Source organism: Caloenas nicobarica, chromosome 1 (genome assembly GCF_036013445.1).
Source record: "Caloenas nicobarica isolate bCalNic1 chromosome 1, bCalNic1.hap1, whole genome shotgun sequence".
In the NCBI taxonomy this organism is placed as follows: Eukaryota; Metazoa; Chordata; class Aves; order Columbiformes; family Columbidae; genus Caloenas; species Caloenas nicobarica.
Window position 1 is genome coordinate 52,851,512 of NC_088245.1, and position 16,042 is coordinate 52,867,553.

General features: G+C 40.1%; 1 protein-coding gene across 1 annotated transcript in view; it reads right to left on the reverse strand.

Moving 5' to 3' along the window:
- Window positions 1-16,042, reverse strand: part of TMTC2 (transmembrane O-mannosyltransferase targeting cadherins 2) — a 255,769-nt gene that overhangs the window by 146,303 nt on the left and 93,424 nt on the right. Inside the window, exon 2 of the mRNA XM_065639501.1 lies at window positions 4,207-4,777. Coding sequence (XP_065495573.1) covers window positions 4,207-4,777 — 571 coding nt within the window. The remainder of the gene's footprint in view (window positions 1-4,206; window positions 4,778-16,042) is intronic.

The window sequence follows — 16,042 nt, forward strand, 5'->3', positions numbered from 1 at the left end:
TTACACTTTTGGCCGTTTAATTTGCGCAGGTCTAGACGCTGACAGGTACAATCATCTGATGCCTATGACACATGACAACTCAATCAATCAGCATACCTGCTACACAACTTATGCTGGAAATGACTCAAGGTCTAAAATACTGACAGATGAAACAAAAGCCTCGCTTTCGTCCATAAGGAATGCTTTGCCCCAGTAGAGCACCACTTTTTTTTTTTTAATTGCTCTCATTTCAAACAACTCATTTACGATCGCAATAAATACACTTCAATCAAAATCTGCTGACTTAAAGACAGCGAATACATTCTTGTCAGCATGCGCATTGAGAGGCAGTCAGACAGAATAAAATAGAGCTAACCAAATGAAACTGGGTCCAGACTGACAACTTTGCCAGCCAGAGTGAGAGCATCACAGGCAGACGGGAATGCAAGACTTGGCAAAAGGAAAAAAATCAGCAGCCAAGTTCCACTGAATAACCAGTACACAGATGACAGGGAAAAGAGCTGGATAGTTTAATAAGTAGCTACGATATACATTTTTAAAGTGCATTAAGAATAGCTTCTAAACAAGGGGTAATATTCAGCTGCTCTGCTGGTGGTCCTGCTCTGCAGCTGCCTTGTTCAAAAGCCCTCTCAGTCTACTCAGATCACACTGGGATGCTGCCATGTGTTCGATGTGACAAATCAGGACTCACATGGTAATAGGTGTGAGCCTAGTAAACAGCTACTAGTCTGGTGTAGTAGCCACCATTTCATATTTATTGGCCACTCGGGCCATAAGGAAGAATAAAAATGGAAAAACCAGGCTTGCCACCCCAATGCCATCCCCTACCATCTACTGGAGCATGTTTAAAGCTACTTTTACCAGCTCATCCTTCACTGACCATCCTGAAAAAGGTCAGTGGTTTTACTATTCTTTAAACATAATTAATCATGTCTCAGTTTCCCCAGTGGTATATTCTGAAAAGGCTTATAGAAGCCAAAAGCCATAGTCTGGCAGCAAGCCGGCCCAGGTCCTCAACCACCCACTCCCGTAAGTCCCTTGCTCTCCGCTCCATGTTTCTACCCCCAGACCTCAGCTTTCCTCTCCGTGTTTGCCAGTACAGCTGTTTGTAGGGCAATGATGAGGACTGGATATAACTGAATTGATTCAGGTTTAAAATAACTCCTTAGAGATATATTTGTGATTTTTTTTGGGGGGGAGGCAGGTGTTAAGGTTTATTTTTTACCTGTATTTCCTCTTGGTTCCAGTTTGCAGCACGGCTTAGGAAACAGCTGTGTCAGCTCAGCTGGACAGGGTTTAGCTCAAGGTGAGGTAGATTGAAAGGGGTAACTCTTTTCTGCCATTCCCTAACAGAGCTACAGGGTCATGCTGAGTTCTGTTTCATATCACTACTGCTTACTTATTAAGTTCAGATTTAAGCTAACCATCTCTTTAAATTATTTTCCTTCCTTCGTTGATTCCAGTCTACACATCCCCCCCTCCGATGCACTACAAAAGACCACAACTTTTTCCTGGACTGCCCTTTTTGATTTTTTTTTTTCCCCCCTCCTTCCTCCTCCAGTTGCATTCCCCCAGTGTTTACACTGGGAAAAAACAAAGCACAAATTCCGGAACAGGTAAATGGACACTATTCTTTCTAATTGCCCAGACATTTTAATAAGGAGTCCTCTGATGAGATGAGGTTTTGTTTGGTGGGAGGTATTTTTATTTCAGTTTAAACCATACTCCAGCTTTTAAAATGCTCAAGACAGTTGGATAGCACAGGATGACTCATTTGTAGATGGCTGCTCTGGTCTCGTGCAATTTGAAATGCAGGAATGTCTTTTCAAGCAAGAAAAAGTGTAGACAGCAACATTAAAAAAAAAAACACACCAAAACCTCCTTCATCCAAAAGTTGATTTTGTTTGCTTAAAGAGGTTTTTACAGTTTGTTCTAGTGGAAAGAATTTGTCAGTTCTTATTATGGACACATTTTATTTAAGGCCAAAGCAGCAGCAAGAAAAAGGCAACACCCAAATGATCCCAAAGAGATTCTGAGTTGAAGTTTTCTTCATTTTTGTTTGAGTCTGTACTCTAATTCTGCATAATGCAAAAATTAATCTATTGGCTACATACTTTAGGTTTTTGATTATTTTAAATACAAAACTTAAAAAACCCCACACACATTTGTCTTTGCTATTGTAGGTATAAACACATAGAACAAAACTAAAACCAAAGCTTTTAGTAAGAAAACTTAGCTCTGTTCTTACTAATGATTTCAGAAGAGCCAAGTTATCAATTTAAAATGCTAATCTTACAGCATAATCATCTTCAAGTTATTTAAGAATTAATTTTATTTAGACAGCATCTAGCTTGCCTTCATGGTCAAGATTCATCGAACATTGGTCAGACATGCTACAATCAAAAAAATTGTTTCTCAACTCCAAGCACATTGGCCATTCGCAAATTATCCATTGATAAGACAGGTGTCCAAATGTAGAGCTCCACACGTCGGAAGAGAGGCCTCGTGTTCAAAGAGTTAGGATGTGGAAGCTTGGATTTCACCTGTGTCACTTAGGTCTTTTCTGGACCAACTTTAGCTCAGCCCTGAAGCAGAAAAGGGGAAGAAATGGGAAAAAAGCTTTTCCCCATGAAAAAATTTTCAGAAATGTCTGCAACAGTTTTGTTTTTGAGCAATGAGTATTCTGTAATAAAAAACTTCCCAGGTCCATGACTGTATCTTGGACATTGCAGGCTGCAATGAGGAGAGACTGTGAGGAACACTGGTTTAGATTTGGTGTGAAGTCATGAACAAGGTGTCCAGAATTGTGTATGTGCCATATGAATGTTTCTACCACTGTTTAATTCTATAGGATAGACTAACACTTGAGTTATGAACCAAACTCCCTGAAACACTTTACAAAATCTCATCCTGTATCTATCAGAATGAAGCTTGCTTTACAATGCACTCTCAAAAAACCAAACAAACAATCCTTAATTATTTTACTGTTTGTTTCCACTGAACATTAGGTGGACAATGGGGGACAGTATTTGGATACTGACATTCAGAGGTCTTACATACTCCAATATACATAAGTTTAAAAAAAAAAAAAATTCCTTTTCAGTTTTGTCAGAAAGAGCATGATAACTAAATCAACATGTCACAGCAGTGTAAGAGGGAACTACCAGACACTGCTTGGTTTTTTTGACTTTACTGTTTTCCTTGTAAACTACAGATGTAAAAATTCTATACAAGCACAAATCATCACTATCAAAATCCACAATTCCTTTTCAATTCATTTGAATGAGAAATCAGAATTTTAAAGAAACAGTGTTTGCGATAGATTGCAAAGCCTTATTTTGGTTTACTGCTTTTTTTGGTTACATCTCACTGAAAAATGTCACAACTTGTGTCCCTGTGAAACGTTTTCCCCTTGTTAAGTCAGTATTTTTCTGAAAGAAAGCCATTCCACTGAAAATAACTTACATATACTCAGCTTACTCATTTGTACAGCAACTGATGTAAATGAGTCTTGATTTCAGCTGGGGTTTCTGGGTACCACTAAAATCCATGTGGTTTTGGGAGAGGGAAATTAGGGGGTTTTTGTGGGCCTGCTTGTTTGTTTGCTTATTTTACTCGTTTGTTCTTGGGCAAGAAGTTAAAAAATGTGAAATATTTATTTTGTTAAGGCAATAATACATTTGAGTCATAGCTCCTACTAGGGGAAGAAAAAAATACACGCCAAAGGCATGCACCCAGGTCCTACGGATCTCCGTTAAGCCAGAACAGTAAGAGCTCTATTTTTGCCTCAGGGAGCCTGTAGATGATATCAGCTGCTGCACTTGCACACCCCACCAAACTAAGCTGAGTTTGCAAGATACAAGAGGATAAGAGCATGAATGAATTCTTTGCAAAAGGCAGCCAGATATCCAGTGCTCCACAGTAAACAGAATGAGGAGGGAGCTGCTGGAAGCAGAGAAAGTAATTGAAAAAAATACCTCCCAAGCATCAAGTAACAGCAATGGATACTAACATATTGTTTAAACAAAATGTAAAAAACCCATACTAAGGTGCTTTAAGTGTTCTTTCAGCATTAGACATCTGTGCTTATTTTTGGGAGTTGACTAAACTACTAAGAATTATTGCATACTTGAAAACTCATTTAGCACCTGTTTAACAGTGACTGGTGCCTTACAAATAGCTTACGGAAAAGAAAAGGAGACTCACCTTGTATAAAGCAGGAATGATCTGATGCATTTTCAGCCGATGAAACACAAAGATATCGTATACCGCTGAAATGGCCAGAACAGTCACTCCTTGCTCCTTCCAGAGCATGCTGCACCCCGCACACAGCCCCGCTCCCACGATCCAGCCCCAAGTACTCGGTGAGGAACCTCTGGTAGAGCAGTGCTTCACGTAACACATCAGAGAAAGCAGAAAGAAGAGGCAGGCTCCAATGTCTGCCCTCCCTACGATCCCCGCCACGGCTTCCGTGTGGATCGGATGAGATGCAAACAGCAGACCCGCTATCAAGGTCCAGTACCCATCCCCAAACAGGATCCTGGAGAAGTTTGTGAAAAGGCCTGTGACGGCAGCGTGTAACAGGACGTTCACCAGGTGGTAGCCCCACGGGTCCATCCCTCCAACAGCATGGTTAATGCGGAAAGAGAGCGTGCAGAGAGGCCTGTAGGACTTGTGGCTCCCGCTGTGAGTGAGCAGCGTCCCCCAAAAGTCATTGTAGAAGATATGGGTCCACGGCGTCTCGGGCAGGAGGTCCTGGTTTGTCTTGATGGCTCGACTACAAAAGACAAATAAAAACTTCATTTCAATAGAAGGAAAATGGTACGAATGAAAGGCTGTGAAAATGCAGTCATACTGCTACCACAAGAAAGAATGGCATTGCTTTAATTTAAGTTTTGAATTTTTAGAGGCGGTGGTAGAAAACTACGTATCTATTGACTTCCTGTGAAAGCAAAATTTCCATATAAATTAGCTTTTAAAACATTAGAAACAGATGTTATGCTGCTTCCATTAAATTAAAATACCCTTCAGTGACATTATTCTGAGTCTAACCCAGGAGTAATCGGTTAAGATTTCATGAGTTATAATTAAAATGTACAAGAAATATGAAAAACTGACAAACATTATTGTTGGAACAACGGATCCTCCAGTAATTCAGAACTAAAACCCCAACTGGCCTTTTATACTGAAATTTTAATTTAGATGTTGGAATTAATCTCATTGACATGCGTGAACAATAAATGCAGAAGCCGGTAGGAGCATGGCAAATCTCTGGTGCTGTACTGGGCACTCACAGAACTGTCTCGTACATATTTTGACTGACAACATTTTCTGCTAACACCTTGCGGGAGGCAGACAGCAGAATATTTAACAGATGATAATACAACTTTGCTTCGAATTTCTTATATTTAAAATCGAAGAAAAAAAAAGAATAGGTTGTATTAGCCTATGAATTGAAGTCTATGTCAGCTTGACTGGAAAAAAAAGACGCTGCAGCTTTCAGCATTTATGTTGCCAACCACCCGGGCAACGACTGGTGCCAGTCATTAGCAGTCTCCATGTCTAATTTGGTACTGTAAAAATCTGTCCCCTATAATGTTTGTACAAATCCAATCATTTGCATTTAAAATTTATACTGTGGGAGAAGGTGTAAGACCTGCTTGGTGTAAAAAGATGACTAGAATTTAATTAGTTACTTGCCTTCATAACCAAAGTTGTATTTAAGCAAGTCTTTAAAGATGCATTGTTGTTACTACTGAGCTTAACTCATTTAGCATTTATTTTACCAGGGTAATTAAGAATCCAGCCAGCTCAAGAATCTTCTATTAAAAATATTAAACAAGAAAGATGATTTCTGTCTCTTTCTTCACTCATTCCTTATTTCTGTCTTTCCAATAAATATCTTCCCATAATTAATTTTTTTTCAATTCAGATGAGGAAGAAAAAAAAACATGGGGTGCAACTCAGGCCCACATTTGAAATGCACCAGTGTAATTCATCCGCCAAGTCTCCTCTCATGTTCTCACCCCCAAGAAAACAAGTCCCTTGGAACCTGTATCCAAATGCCATTTTTTAATGCTGTTACTTTCAGGAATGTTGTCCTGTTCTGTAAAGAAAAATGCTCAAACACTGATACTCTATGCCACAGAATCTCCATGCAAATACTCTAAATACCACGCAGCTCAGCATGTCCATTGTCCGGAGCACATTGCTGTAATGCTTTCAGACATGCTTCCTCTCGGCGTGTCCTTTTGTCTCTGCGCATATGGAGGTTACGAAGAGGTCAGCTTAAATACTTCAAAGATCTGATGATGCTTTCTAGAATACTTGAAAATTTTCATTTTGACTTCTGCTTATGCAGTGGATCAGGTTGCTTGTATTTGTTTTCCCAACCCCACACACATTTTTCTCATTTTAGTCCAGTCGCGAAAGAACATTGGAAGAAAACAAGATCTTTGTTTTCACATTATTTATCTTGTCCTTTGGTGTAGTCCTTTCCTGAAATACAATTCCTCTGTTTGTGATTTCAGTTTGTAGTATCACTCTCAGACTCACCATAAGAAAACTAGGAATTCAGCAAAAATAAAGCAGGTGTTTGGCTAGAGTGATCCTTTCTCTGAGAAAAATGTTCTATATTAGACTACAGACTACCAAACAGTGAGCATAGCTAAGAATGGCTATCAGACATCAGGATTTAGAGCAGAAGCCTTGAATGCAAAAGTACCTTTTTCTCGGGGTAGTTCTAGTATTTTAGTATTTACTAAAGAACTAAGTGGCAGCAATATTGCCAGCACAACCACCCTCCCCTGAGGCAGAGCATTCTGCTGCAAAAGAGCCTACATGGTGCCCAGGTCGTTCCCAGGAAATGGTACCGTTTATTGTATCTTTTGCAAATGTGGCCATTTCCAATACTTGAAGCCACGTAACCACTCTAAAAAACCAAAACAAAGCATCACGACCAACCACAGAACTGCAGCTATCAGTACATGAGTATAAAACAACTCCATGCTGCACTGCTACACTTGTTAAGAAGAGAGACCGGCCCTCTCCCTCTAAGAGCACAGTTGTCGCACCCATCATTTCCATGCAGCACATACTCATATTGGACTATTCCCCACCAAAAGTAAATGGCTTTTCTCCAAATCATAAAGAAATGTATATTCTGAAGGCATTAATTACGTCAAAATTTTTTTACAGCCTTAGCAACAAACTTGGTGCAACCCTGATCCTTCCTGTTCAGTCCTGTTCATAACCAGTCCTGAGAAGCTGTGGAGATCGGGGGATGTCTCAGAAGACTGGAGCGAAGCTAATGTCACCTCCATCTACAAGTAGGGCTTAAAGAAGGATCCATGAAATTATAGGTCCATCAGTCTTACTTCAGTTCCTGGGAAAGTTATGGAACAAGTCCTCCTGGGGGCTACCACAAGTCAATTGAAACACGTGATTGGGAAAAGGTAGCACAGATTCACCAGCGGCAAGTCATGCTCGACAAATCCGATCACCTTCTATGACAAATCCTCAGTTCATGTGGGGCAAGTGGTGGACACTCTCTACCTGGATTTCTCCAAGGCTTTCGATATAGTTTCCCACAGCCTCCACCTACAGAAACTCATACATTACAGTCTAGACAAGCGGTGTGTGCGGAGGGTGGGGAACTGGCTGACAGGACACACCCAGAGGATGGTGGTAAATGGCTCCTTTTCCAACTGGCAACCTGTCACAACTGGGGACCCCAGGGATCAATATTGGGCCCAACCCTGTTTAACATCTTCTTAAGTGATCTGGATGATGGGATCAAGCGTAACCTGATGAAGTTTGCTGATCACACCAAACTGAGTGGAGAAGTGGACACTTCAGAGGGGAGACTCACCCTGCAGGATGACCTGGCTAGGCTGGAACACTGAGCTAACAAGAACCTTATGAAGTTCAACAAGAACAAACGTAAGCTCTCACACCTGGGAAAACATGACCCAGGAGTGCAGCACAGGCTGGGATTTACCTGGCTGGGGAGCAGCTCTGTGGAAAGGGACCTGGGAGTCCTGGTGCACAACAAGCTCAATATAAGTGAATAGTGTGCTGCTGCAACAAAGACAGACAACTGGATGCTGGGCTGCATCAAGGGCATCACCAGCAGAGACAGAGAATTCATCACACTCAGCACTTGTCAGGCCACACCTGGAATACTGTGTTCAGTTTTGGCCCCCGCTAAACAAAAAATATGTAGACAGGCTGGATAGTGTTCAGAGAAAGGCCACAAAGATGATCAAAGGATTGGGAAGCCACTATGCAAAGAAAGGCTGAGAGAATTGGGTTTGTTCAGCCTTGAGAAAAGACGACTTTGGGGAGACCTCATCACCATGTTCCAGTATTTAAAGAATGGCTACAAAGAAGATAGAGACTCCCTTTTTACAAGGAGTCACATCGAAAAGACAAGGGGTAATGGGTGCAAGTTACTCCTGGGGAGATTCCAACTGGACACAACTGGAAATTTTTCACGAGAACAATCAGCCATTGGAATAATGTCCTCAGGGAAGTGGTGGATTCTGCAACATCGGACACTTTCAAGATTCACCTGGACATGCTGCTGGGCTGTCTTGTCTACACCGCACTTTTGCCAAGAAAGGTTGGACCAGATGATATTTGTGGTCACTTCCAACCTGGTATTCTATGATATTAAAAATTTAAAAAAAAAAAAAAATCAAGAGGAAACCTGGAAGATACAGTATTGATCACCCCATATTTGGGTATGGATTTCAGCAGGCAATTGTGAAATACTTCTAGTTTCTCGTGTGTGTAAAAGGCAACAGATTCTAGTACCTGCCAGTCAGCATGAAAAATACAGAAACTGCCAGTTCCAGCTTACTCAGTGGTTCAGTCAGGCCAAATGTTGTATTCTCTCCGAGTCAAAATTTGAAATAAAGTTAAAAGTTCTTTCCATATGGTTATTTTTTTGCTAAATGTTTGGAAATAAAAGAAAAAAAAAAGTCTACCTAATGCTTTGGGATATTTGAAAAGTCTAATACAAGTGCAAAGCTAGAAGTCCTAGAGCAAAGAAGCAAGTCTCGCATAGGTTGCTTGTTAACTTTCAACAACTACTCTGTTTCACTTTACAAAATGGAATAAAAACCACACTTGGCCAACATTATACTTGGCTGCACAGGAACATAGAGGAGCATGCAGGAATATGAGCATCTGAGATACCAGAGCCAGCTCTGTGTCAATTTGCCCTCGGAAGCAGAAATGGAACATGTCTCAGTACCACTAAGGACACCACCCTGGACACCGTTACTGTGGGTCAGATGGAAACAGCCAGTGTGCTGAGCCCAGCCCATGCATAACCAGCCAGGCTGTGCCCATCTGTGTCCCCAGCCCGGCTGTGTAACTGCACTGACAAGAAAAACATGAAATAAATGAAATGTTTGTCTCAGTGAAAGGGAGAGAAATGCAAGCTTTGCATCTAATAAAACAGAAGAATAAAAATAAATGGTATTAAGTTGCTCATGCCAGGAGCCTGAGGGCACTAATAAGCCTCAACAGCCCTGACCCCTTTTCACAGGCCCGACACCACCCACCCGCACCCCCAGGCCCCAGATCAGCCGCCCGGCGCCACGAGTCCCAGCCCCAGTGACACCACAGCAGGGCCGGTCCCAGCTCCCACAGCCCTGCCCAGCCATGGGTCCCACTAAGCCGGGCCCATGTCCCAGCCTAGCCTTGGCTCTAGAGAGGTGCCCAATGCCTGGGGCTGGGGCTGTCCTCTGTGCTCCTCTGGCTGTCAAGCTCCTGGCTTGGGCAAAGCCTTGTTTTTCTTTATTTACTAAATTAACCAGCTGTTAAATCTGCTGCAGTACCGATGCTTCATCGCCAATTTAAACGGCAATTTTGAAAGCAGTCCCTCTTCACGGCCTGGCAGGTAGCGCTGACGTGTCCTTTGTAAAGCTTCCTGCACTGGCAGCAACCCGGGCTCCTCGCAGATAGAAAATAATATTAATTGCTGGCTCCGGGAAAGACTCTGGGATAAAGGAAACTACAAAATGCCTTATTAGCCTTGTCTTCTCCTTCACTCACAGTTTACCTTCAGGTTATGTCCCGCAGATTAGTCCAATCTTGCTAATGGGCATAACAAGAGAAACTCTGCAACTGCAGTCATCACTCTTAAACAGAGCCGTAAACTCTGCTCTCGCTAAAAGGCAGCGAGTCACCAGGGAAAGTCATTTTTCAAAGCTCCAACACAATTGGCATTTTTTACTTTCAAGCAGCCTCAGATAAGGTTTGCAGACTCAGCCAGGGAACTTGTTTTCTTCCATTTTTAATGCCTGCCCATTTCACGCATCCCGGGAGAGCAGGATATCTTATTCAGTGTACAACAAATAGATGGGTTTGAGAGGGGGGTAAAAAAGGAAGAGTCAGCTATCAGTTCTTCAAAAATGGAAGTCTGAAGAAAGACAAAAGCTGTAAAGGCAAAATCATAAATTCTAGTCCACTCGAAAGAATCCTTTTGCCTCCTGCCACCAACCGCTTATTTGCCTAGGTCAGTACACCCTGAGTGCAAGCCAGTAAGATTTTTTTTCAAACTCAAATATTCTGGAGATCCAGCAGTTCGCACATGCACATATACACGCATACACACACACACACACACAAAAAAAAAAAAAAAAAAAAAAAAAAAAAAGAAGAAAAAAATCCCAGATGTTTTTAAAATTAACAGCTATGTATGTCCTAAACTTCTGTGCTAGTGCTAAACTGATCCAGGTGTTAACACGGGGGTAAAAAAACAGATGCGACATTCTAAAGTGATTTAACGCGTTAAGCCATATGTCCAGCTTCAGTATCGCTAATGGTCCCCATATGCTGAAAATGAACATCAGCATTTGAAGTAGAGAACATATTTTAAAGAAAAAGGAGAACTCCCAAACGTGCACACAGGAAGTCATTGACCAGCCCTCTCTCATGTAAAACAGATAGGCACTGATGGACCGGCAAGTCTCTGCTTGGAGGTTCTTCCTTGTTTTTCCTCAAGATAATTTTAGAATAGTTTTTATTGATTTTTTTTTTTCGTAAATAGAAATGGGAAAGCACCCTAGAGTATTTTACAGTGGATCTTAACAAGTCGTGCTAAGGACGCTTTCAAGAGTATATGTTACTTGTTTAGACAACAGTCAGAGCTTACTTTTTGGAGTACAAACAGCTTCACATCCCCAAAACATACAGCAGCTGAGGCTACTGCTCCAGACTATTTACAGGCTACCTGTTGGACAGGTGCATAGTCAAAAAGCAGGGGAGTAGAGCTTGTCAGACTTTGGACAATTCTCGTATTTGCCCACAGACTACAATATACATGCAGTCTGTACTGACAGGATACTCACTCGTGCATAGAGATGTCTTAAGAAAGAAATAAGCATAAGTACACGAAAACTCATTCATTTAAATGTTTAATTGTAGACTCAAGGGAACTATTTACCATTCTCATAGACTTCTGGTAGCAATTATACTTTATGTATTCTGTATTACAGCTTATTCCTTCTTAAGAGTTGTGAAAGTGAAATTTATCTACAAATCCAGCAGACAGTAAAGTTTTATCCATGCTCCTTCTCAAAATAAAGGTCTCTGTATTGTATATCAACTAGGGACACCTGCAGAAGACCAAATTCTGTGCATCCTCTGTGTTTCAAATCACAACATTCAGTTTCTCTAAAGAACAAATTTTCTTAATTGAATCTCTAAGGAACAGCTAGTAACTCAGATGTTTTCAGATGGGAAACACTGGGTGATATATAGAATTCTGAGTTGCCAGACAGGTTCTGAAAACAGGACTATACGTACCAAACAGAATGAAGGAAAACACCTAGGTTGAAATCATATTTTAAATTAATGGAAAACCTAACATCACAAAAGGGAAATAAAGTTCTAGAGAACTGGTGCCTAGTTAATTTCTGCCAATAGTATGGTCCTTTTCTAACTGTATAGAAATACCTGAATGCATCAAACTCGAACACTGAAGACAATATATACACCTAATATAATATTCCTATCTCATGTAACTGCTAGTGAAAACTATTAACTGAATATGTAGTTAGTACAAGGCCTCAGGAGAATATATTAACAAATGATAATATTATTTAAAGATTTTGGAATATTACTGTCCTGCGGCAGTAATTTCATAGTCAAACTTCAGTTTAGTACCAGAACAAACAGAAACTACAAATAACAGGACTGTAAGTAGTGTTTCACTCATAAAACTTACTTAGATGAGACTTCCCTGAGTTAGATATAAGCAGAAGGGAAAGATGCATGAGTGAGACAACTATAACTATATCCTCACATGATTGCGACTGCTGTCAAAAAAGGAAGACACAGAGAAACCAACAAAAAAACCCTCCAGAAAACAAACAACAAAAATCACAGAGAAAGGTTGTGGTCTTGTACCACAGTATGAAGACATACAGATTTTCTAGTATTTCCTAAGCTGCACAATGTCTTTTAAAGGAGTTGATCTTACAAAATAAGCAACATGAATTTGCGTAATGCAATGGAAAAATAAAAATCTAAGCCAGTTAACTTGTTCCTTGTTTACTTCCATGACCATTTCGATCTGCTGTGGTTTGACTTCTTCCACCAGTAGGCTACGGTTCAGCAGCCCATCAGCTGCAGACTTCTGGACTTTATACCTTTGCGACTGAAGTTGGACAGTGTTACTCAGATGGAGAAAGCTGTGGCAGTAGCTACATCCAACACTGAGGGCTGCTAGGCACTGCCTTAACTACACTGAGGTATGCTGCAGGTATTGATTTTCTTATTGACTAAGACAGCTTTGAAAACTTTAAGTAACTAGAGGTTCAAAACATTTTGGTTACAAGAAGGTTGAGATGGCCTGAAAAATCTTTTCCACCCAGAACATAAATATTTCAAAAGCTAGCTATAAAGGCTTTGAATTGTATCTTTCTCCATGGTATAAGCCTTTTCATTTCTAAGTGTGTCCTCATATGCTGAAAGAATCTGGCTTTAACATTAACCCTAAGTGCACCTCACTCTCAGTTTAAGTTTTAGCCTGACATAACAAACATTGAAAGATGGACTATGTGAAATTTGAAACCCTAATTAATACCGACTGCCCGGCATAGTACTACTTGATTATTCATACACAGGTAAAAAACACATGCTGGAGGGAAGTGAGAGCAGTAATTAATATTTTCTGATGCTGAACAATGGGATACCATAATTTCCCTCGCAGGAGAGAGCAGATAAAAACAGGAGAAAAGGGCTCTCGTTTTTGTGTCTGCTCCCTGCGTTTCTTCACCACTGCATGTATAGTAGATCTTCGAAAAAGCTTTTTTTGAAAAAAATACCTACATTCCTAAACCAAAAAATGCTTTCTGCTGTTCTCACAGCTGTTTCATAAGCTACCTTCTCTCCCAACTACACCATAAAACACAAAATTACTAATTCTGTTCCTCTGAAACTTCAAGATACTTTGTATTTACTTCATAACATATTCTTTCAAATACACACTCCAAAGTTATTATTTAAAATATTCTTCAGTGCCAAACCACTGCCTGGCAATAACTCATGATATGTTTATTTTATACATGTATATGTAATACCAGGTTCTGAAGCGCGGTCAGAATTCATAGTTGGAACCTCTGCTGCCCTTTTCAAATCTATTTTAGATGATAAAAGTGGGCCCAGCAGGCTTTATTAGATTTACTGTTCTGCAGTAGAATATGGCACTACACTATTTCTCTTCCCCACTTTCCTTTGAAAAAATAAAACATAAATAATTTTTGCCATTTCACCATACAGCAACTCACAACAGTACAAGGACAGAAATTTTAAGGCTTGAGAATTCAGTAGTTAAGAGTAGGCGTGTTGAGTTTCTTAACCAGATTAATAGCATGGATATTATATGACTTTTTTTGACGAGACACCTTCTGGATATACAAAAAGCCTTTCCAAGACACACACATTTTAAGCCATTATCTGAAAATAGAAGCACATGTACTGTAACACTACAGAATAGAGTTTATCAGTCATACATCAGTCCCATGACCATCCACTTCTCTGTTCTTTTCGGTACATGGCAGACTATACGAGAAAAAATGCTCAGTAATTTAATTTTTGAAAAATTACCTTTTTTTAAAAAAAAATCTATTTTTTGACACAGCATTTTCAGGAAGTTCAAGGAGATTGTACATAATTATGCCTAAACCCATGTCTCTTGTGCACTCTAAATTTAAAGCCTGAAAGAGTTTTTAGGTAGCACTCTGACTTTTATTTTTAGTGAAGCATTGTAGAGAATTCCCAGGAACACGTACACATACAAATATAGAAATAATGAGTCGAGGACAAACTACTGAACCACAACATAACATACAGACACTCTCCTTTTTATATTTTTTGGGGGAGGGAGGATAAAGAAAAGCATCAAGTTATTTTGTATAAGGTCCTTTCTTCAAGCCTTTTATTTAAGCACCAAAACAACCCCTTCATTAACCGAGGTCTGGTTTAAACTTAGAAGTTTTACTGGTTTAACTGAAAGGTGTTATTCAAAACCCATTTAGTGAGAAGAATTTGGTGTGTATGCATATCCACAGAGGTCAATTTAACCCTTACACTGGCTTTAGAACTCATATTGAAGAAATGCCCTGGGGGGAAAGCAATCCCAGGCCCAGCCATCACTGGCCACGTTCATGTTTTTCACTCTAAGAATCAACTGATTCCGAGAGCAGTCAGACCCACCCTGGTTTTCATTACTCACAGAACTGCCAAGCAGGGACCCTGTCACGCTGCAAACTACCAGCTGTGCAATTTGTGCTCGCCCAAAATTCTTCTGTCTCCAAAAAGTCTCCTCTTCCACCCCGCCAGCCCCACGTTAAGATGCATAAATGCATAAAACCGATGTTCTGACACAGACCCATTGTACAGCCCTCATCACGTTGCCTACCCGAAGTATATCACGCCAGCAGATTTATGGGGTGTTAAAAAAAAAAAATGTAGAGAATAAGCATTTCCCATTCAGGTTAAGCACATTTTGTTATCTTGCAAATATTTATGCTGAGGCCTTAAATACTATTTTGTATAGCAAGAAACTGGAACTCTTGGCTATGTTTCCTTGTAGTATTGCCCATTTTTAGCATAACTGCCCTCAAAAGTTGCCCAATTATGTGCATGAAAGATTGCCCATGAATGCAAAACGTACCCATTTTATACAGCAACTTCCAAATAAAGGGTGAGTGAAAACAGAATGCTTAAATTTTTCCTTCCTGTAATCAGTCTGGTCTAAGGAGCCAAACAGATGCCACTGGTCTTAAAAATCATTGCTATCTTCCTAGTCTAGCTTACCAACTTCTGATGTGCAATCACAGGTGATTGTGGTCACAGCCCTATTTATAGCCAGATGCTAAATAATATTAGGAGGGTAAGGGAATCCTCCCTGAGGATTAAAAAAATCTAATTTATTCTGAGTCAGCGCCAAAGTCCAGCTACACAATGGTGAACCAAAGAAAATGCACTGCTGTTTCAGTGGAATAATCTGAGGTAAAAAAAGAGAAACCTCAGGAAACACACAAAACAAAGCAAGCTTAACTTGGTGGAAAAAAAAGCAAATGTTAACATATACTCAAGATAAAACTCAAGGCTTACATTCACTCACCAGTGAATCAACCAAAATATTTAAAGTACCTTTTCAGAGGATTCTGAATTGAAAAGTAGTGCAGCACTTTTCCTTGTCAGATTCCTATTGAGCAAAATTCCTACAGAATATATAGAGAGGCTAAAATCTGGCTAGAAAGCATTTGTGATGGACGGAGTTGGACTTCATCCTCAAGCCTTACCACAGACATGTCAGACAAATTCCTGGAAGCATACATATATATCTATGTATATATATATTTTTAGCAGATCAAAAAAAAAAATAAAAAGAAACTTGCTACTGACTTATGTTGAAACCAATTTTTTTACAAAAACTAAATTCTATCAAAAAGTAAAACAATCCAGTTAATTAAAAACAATATTTGGTCCCACAAAGATGTGTAACGACTTCCAGTGA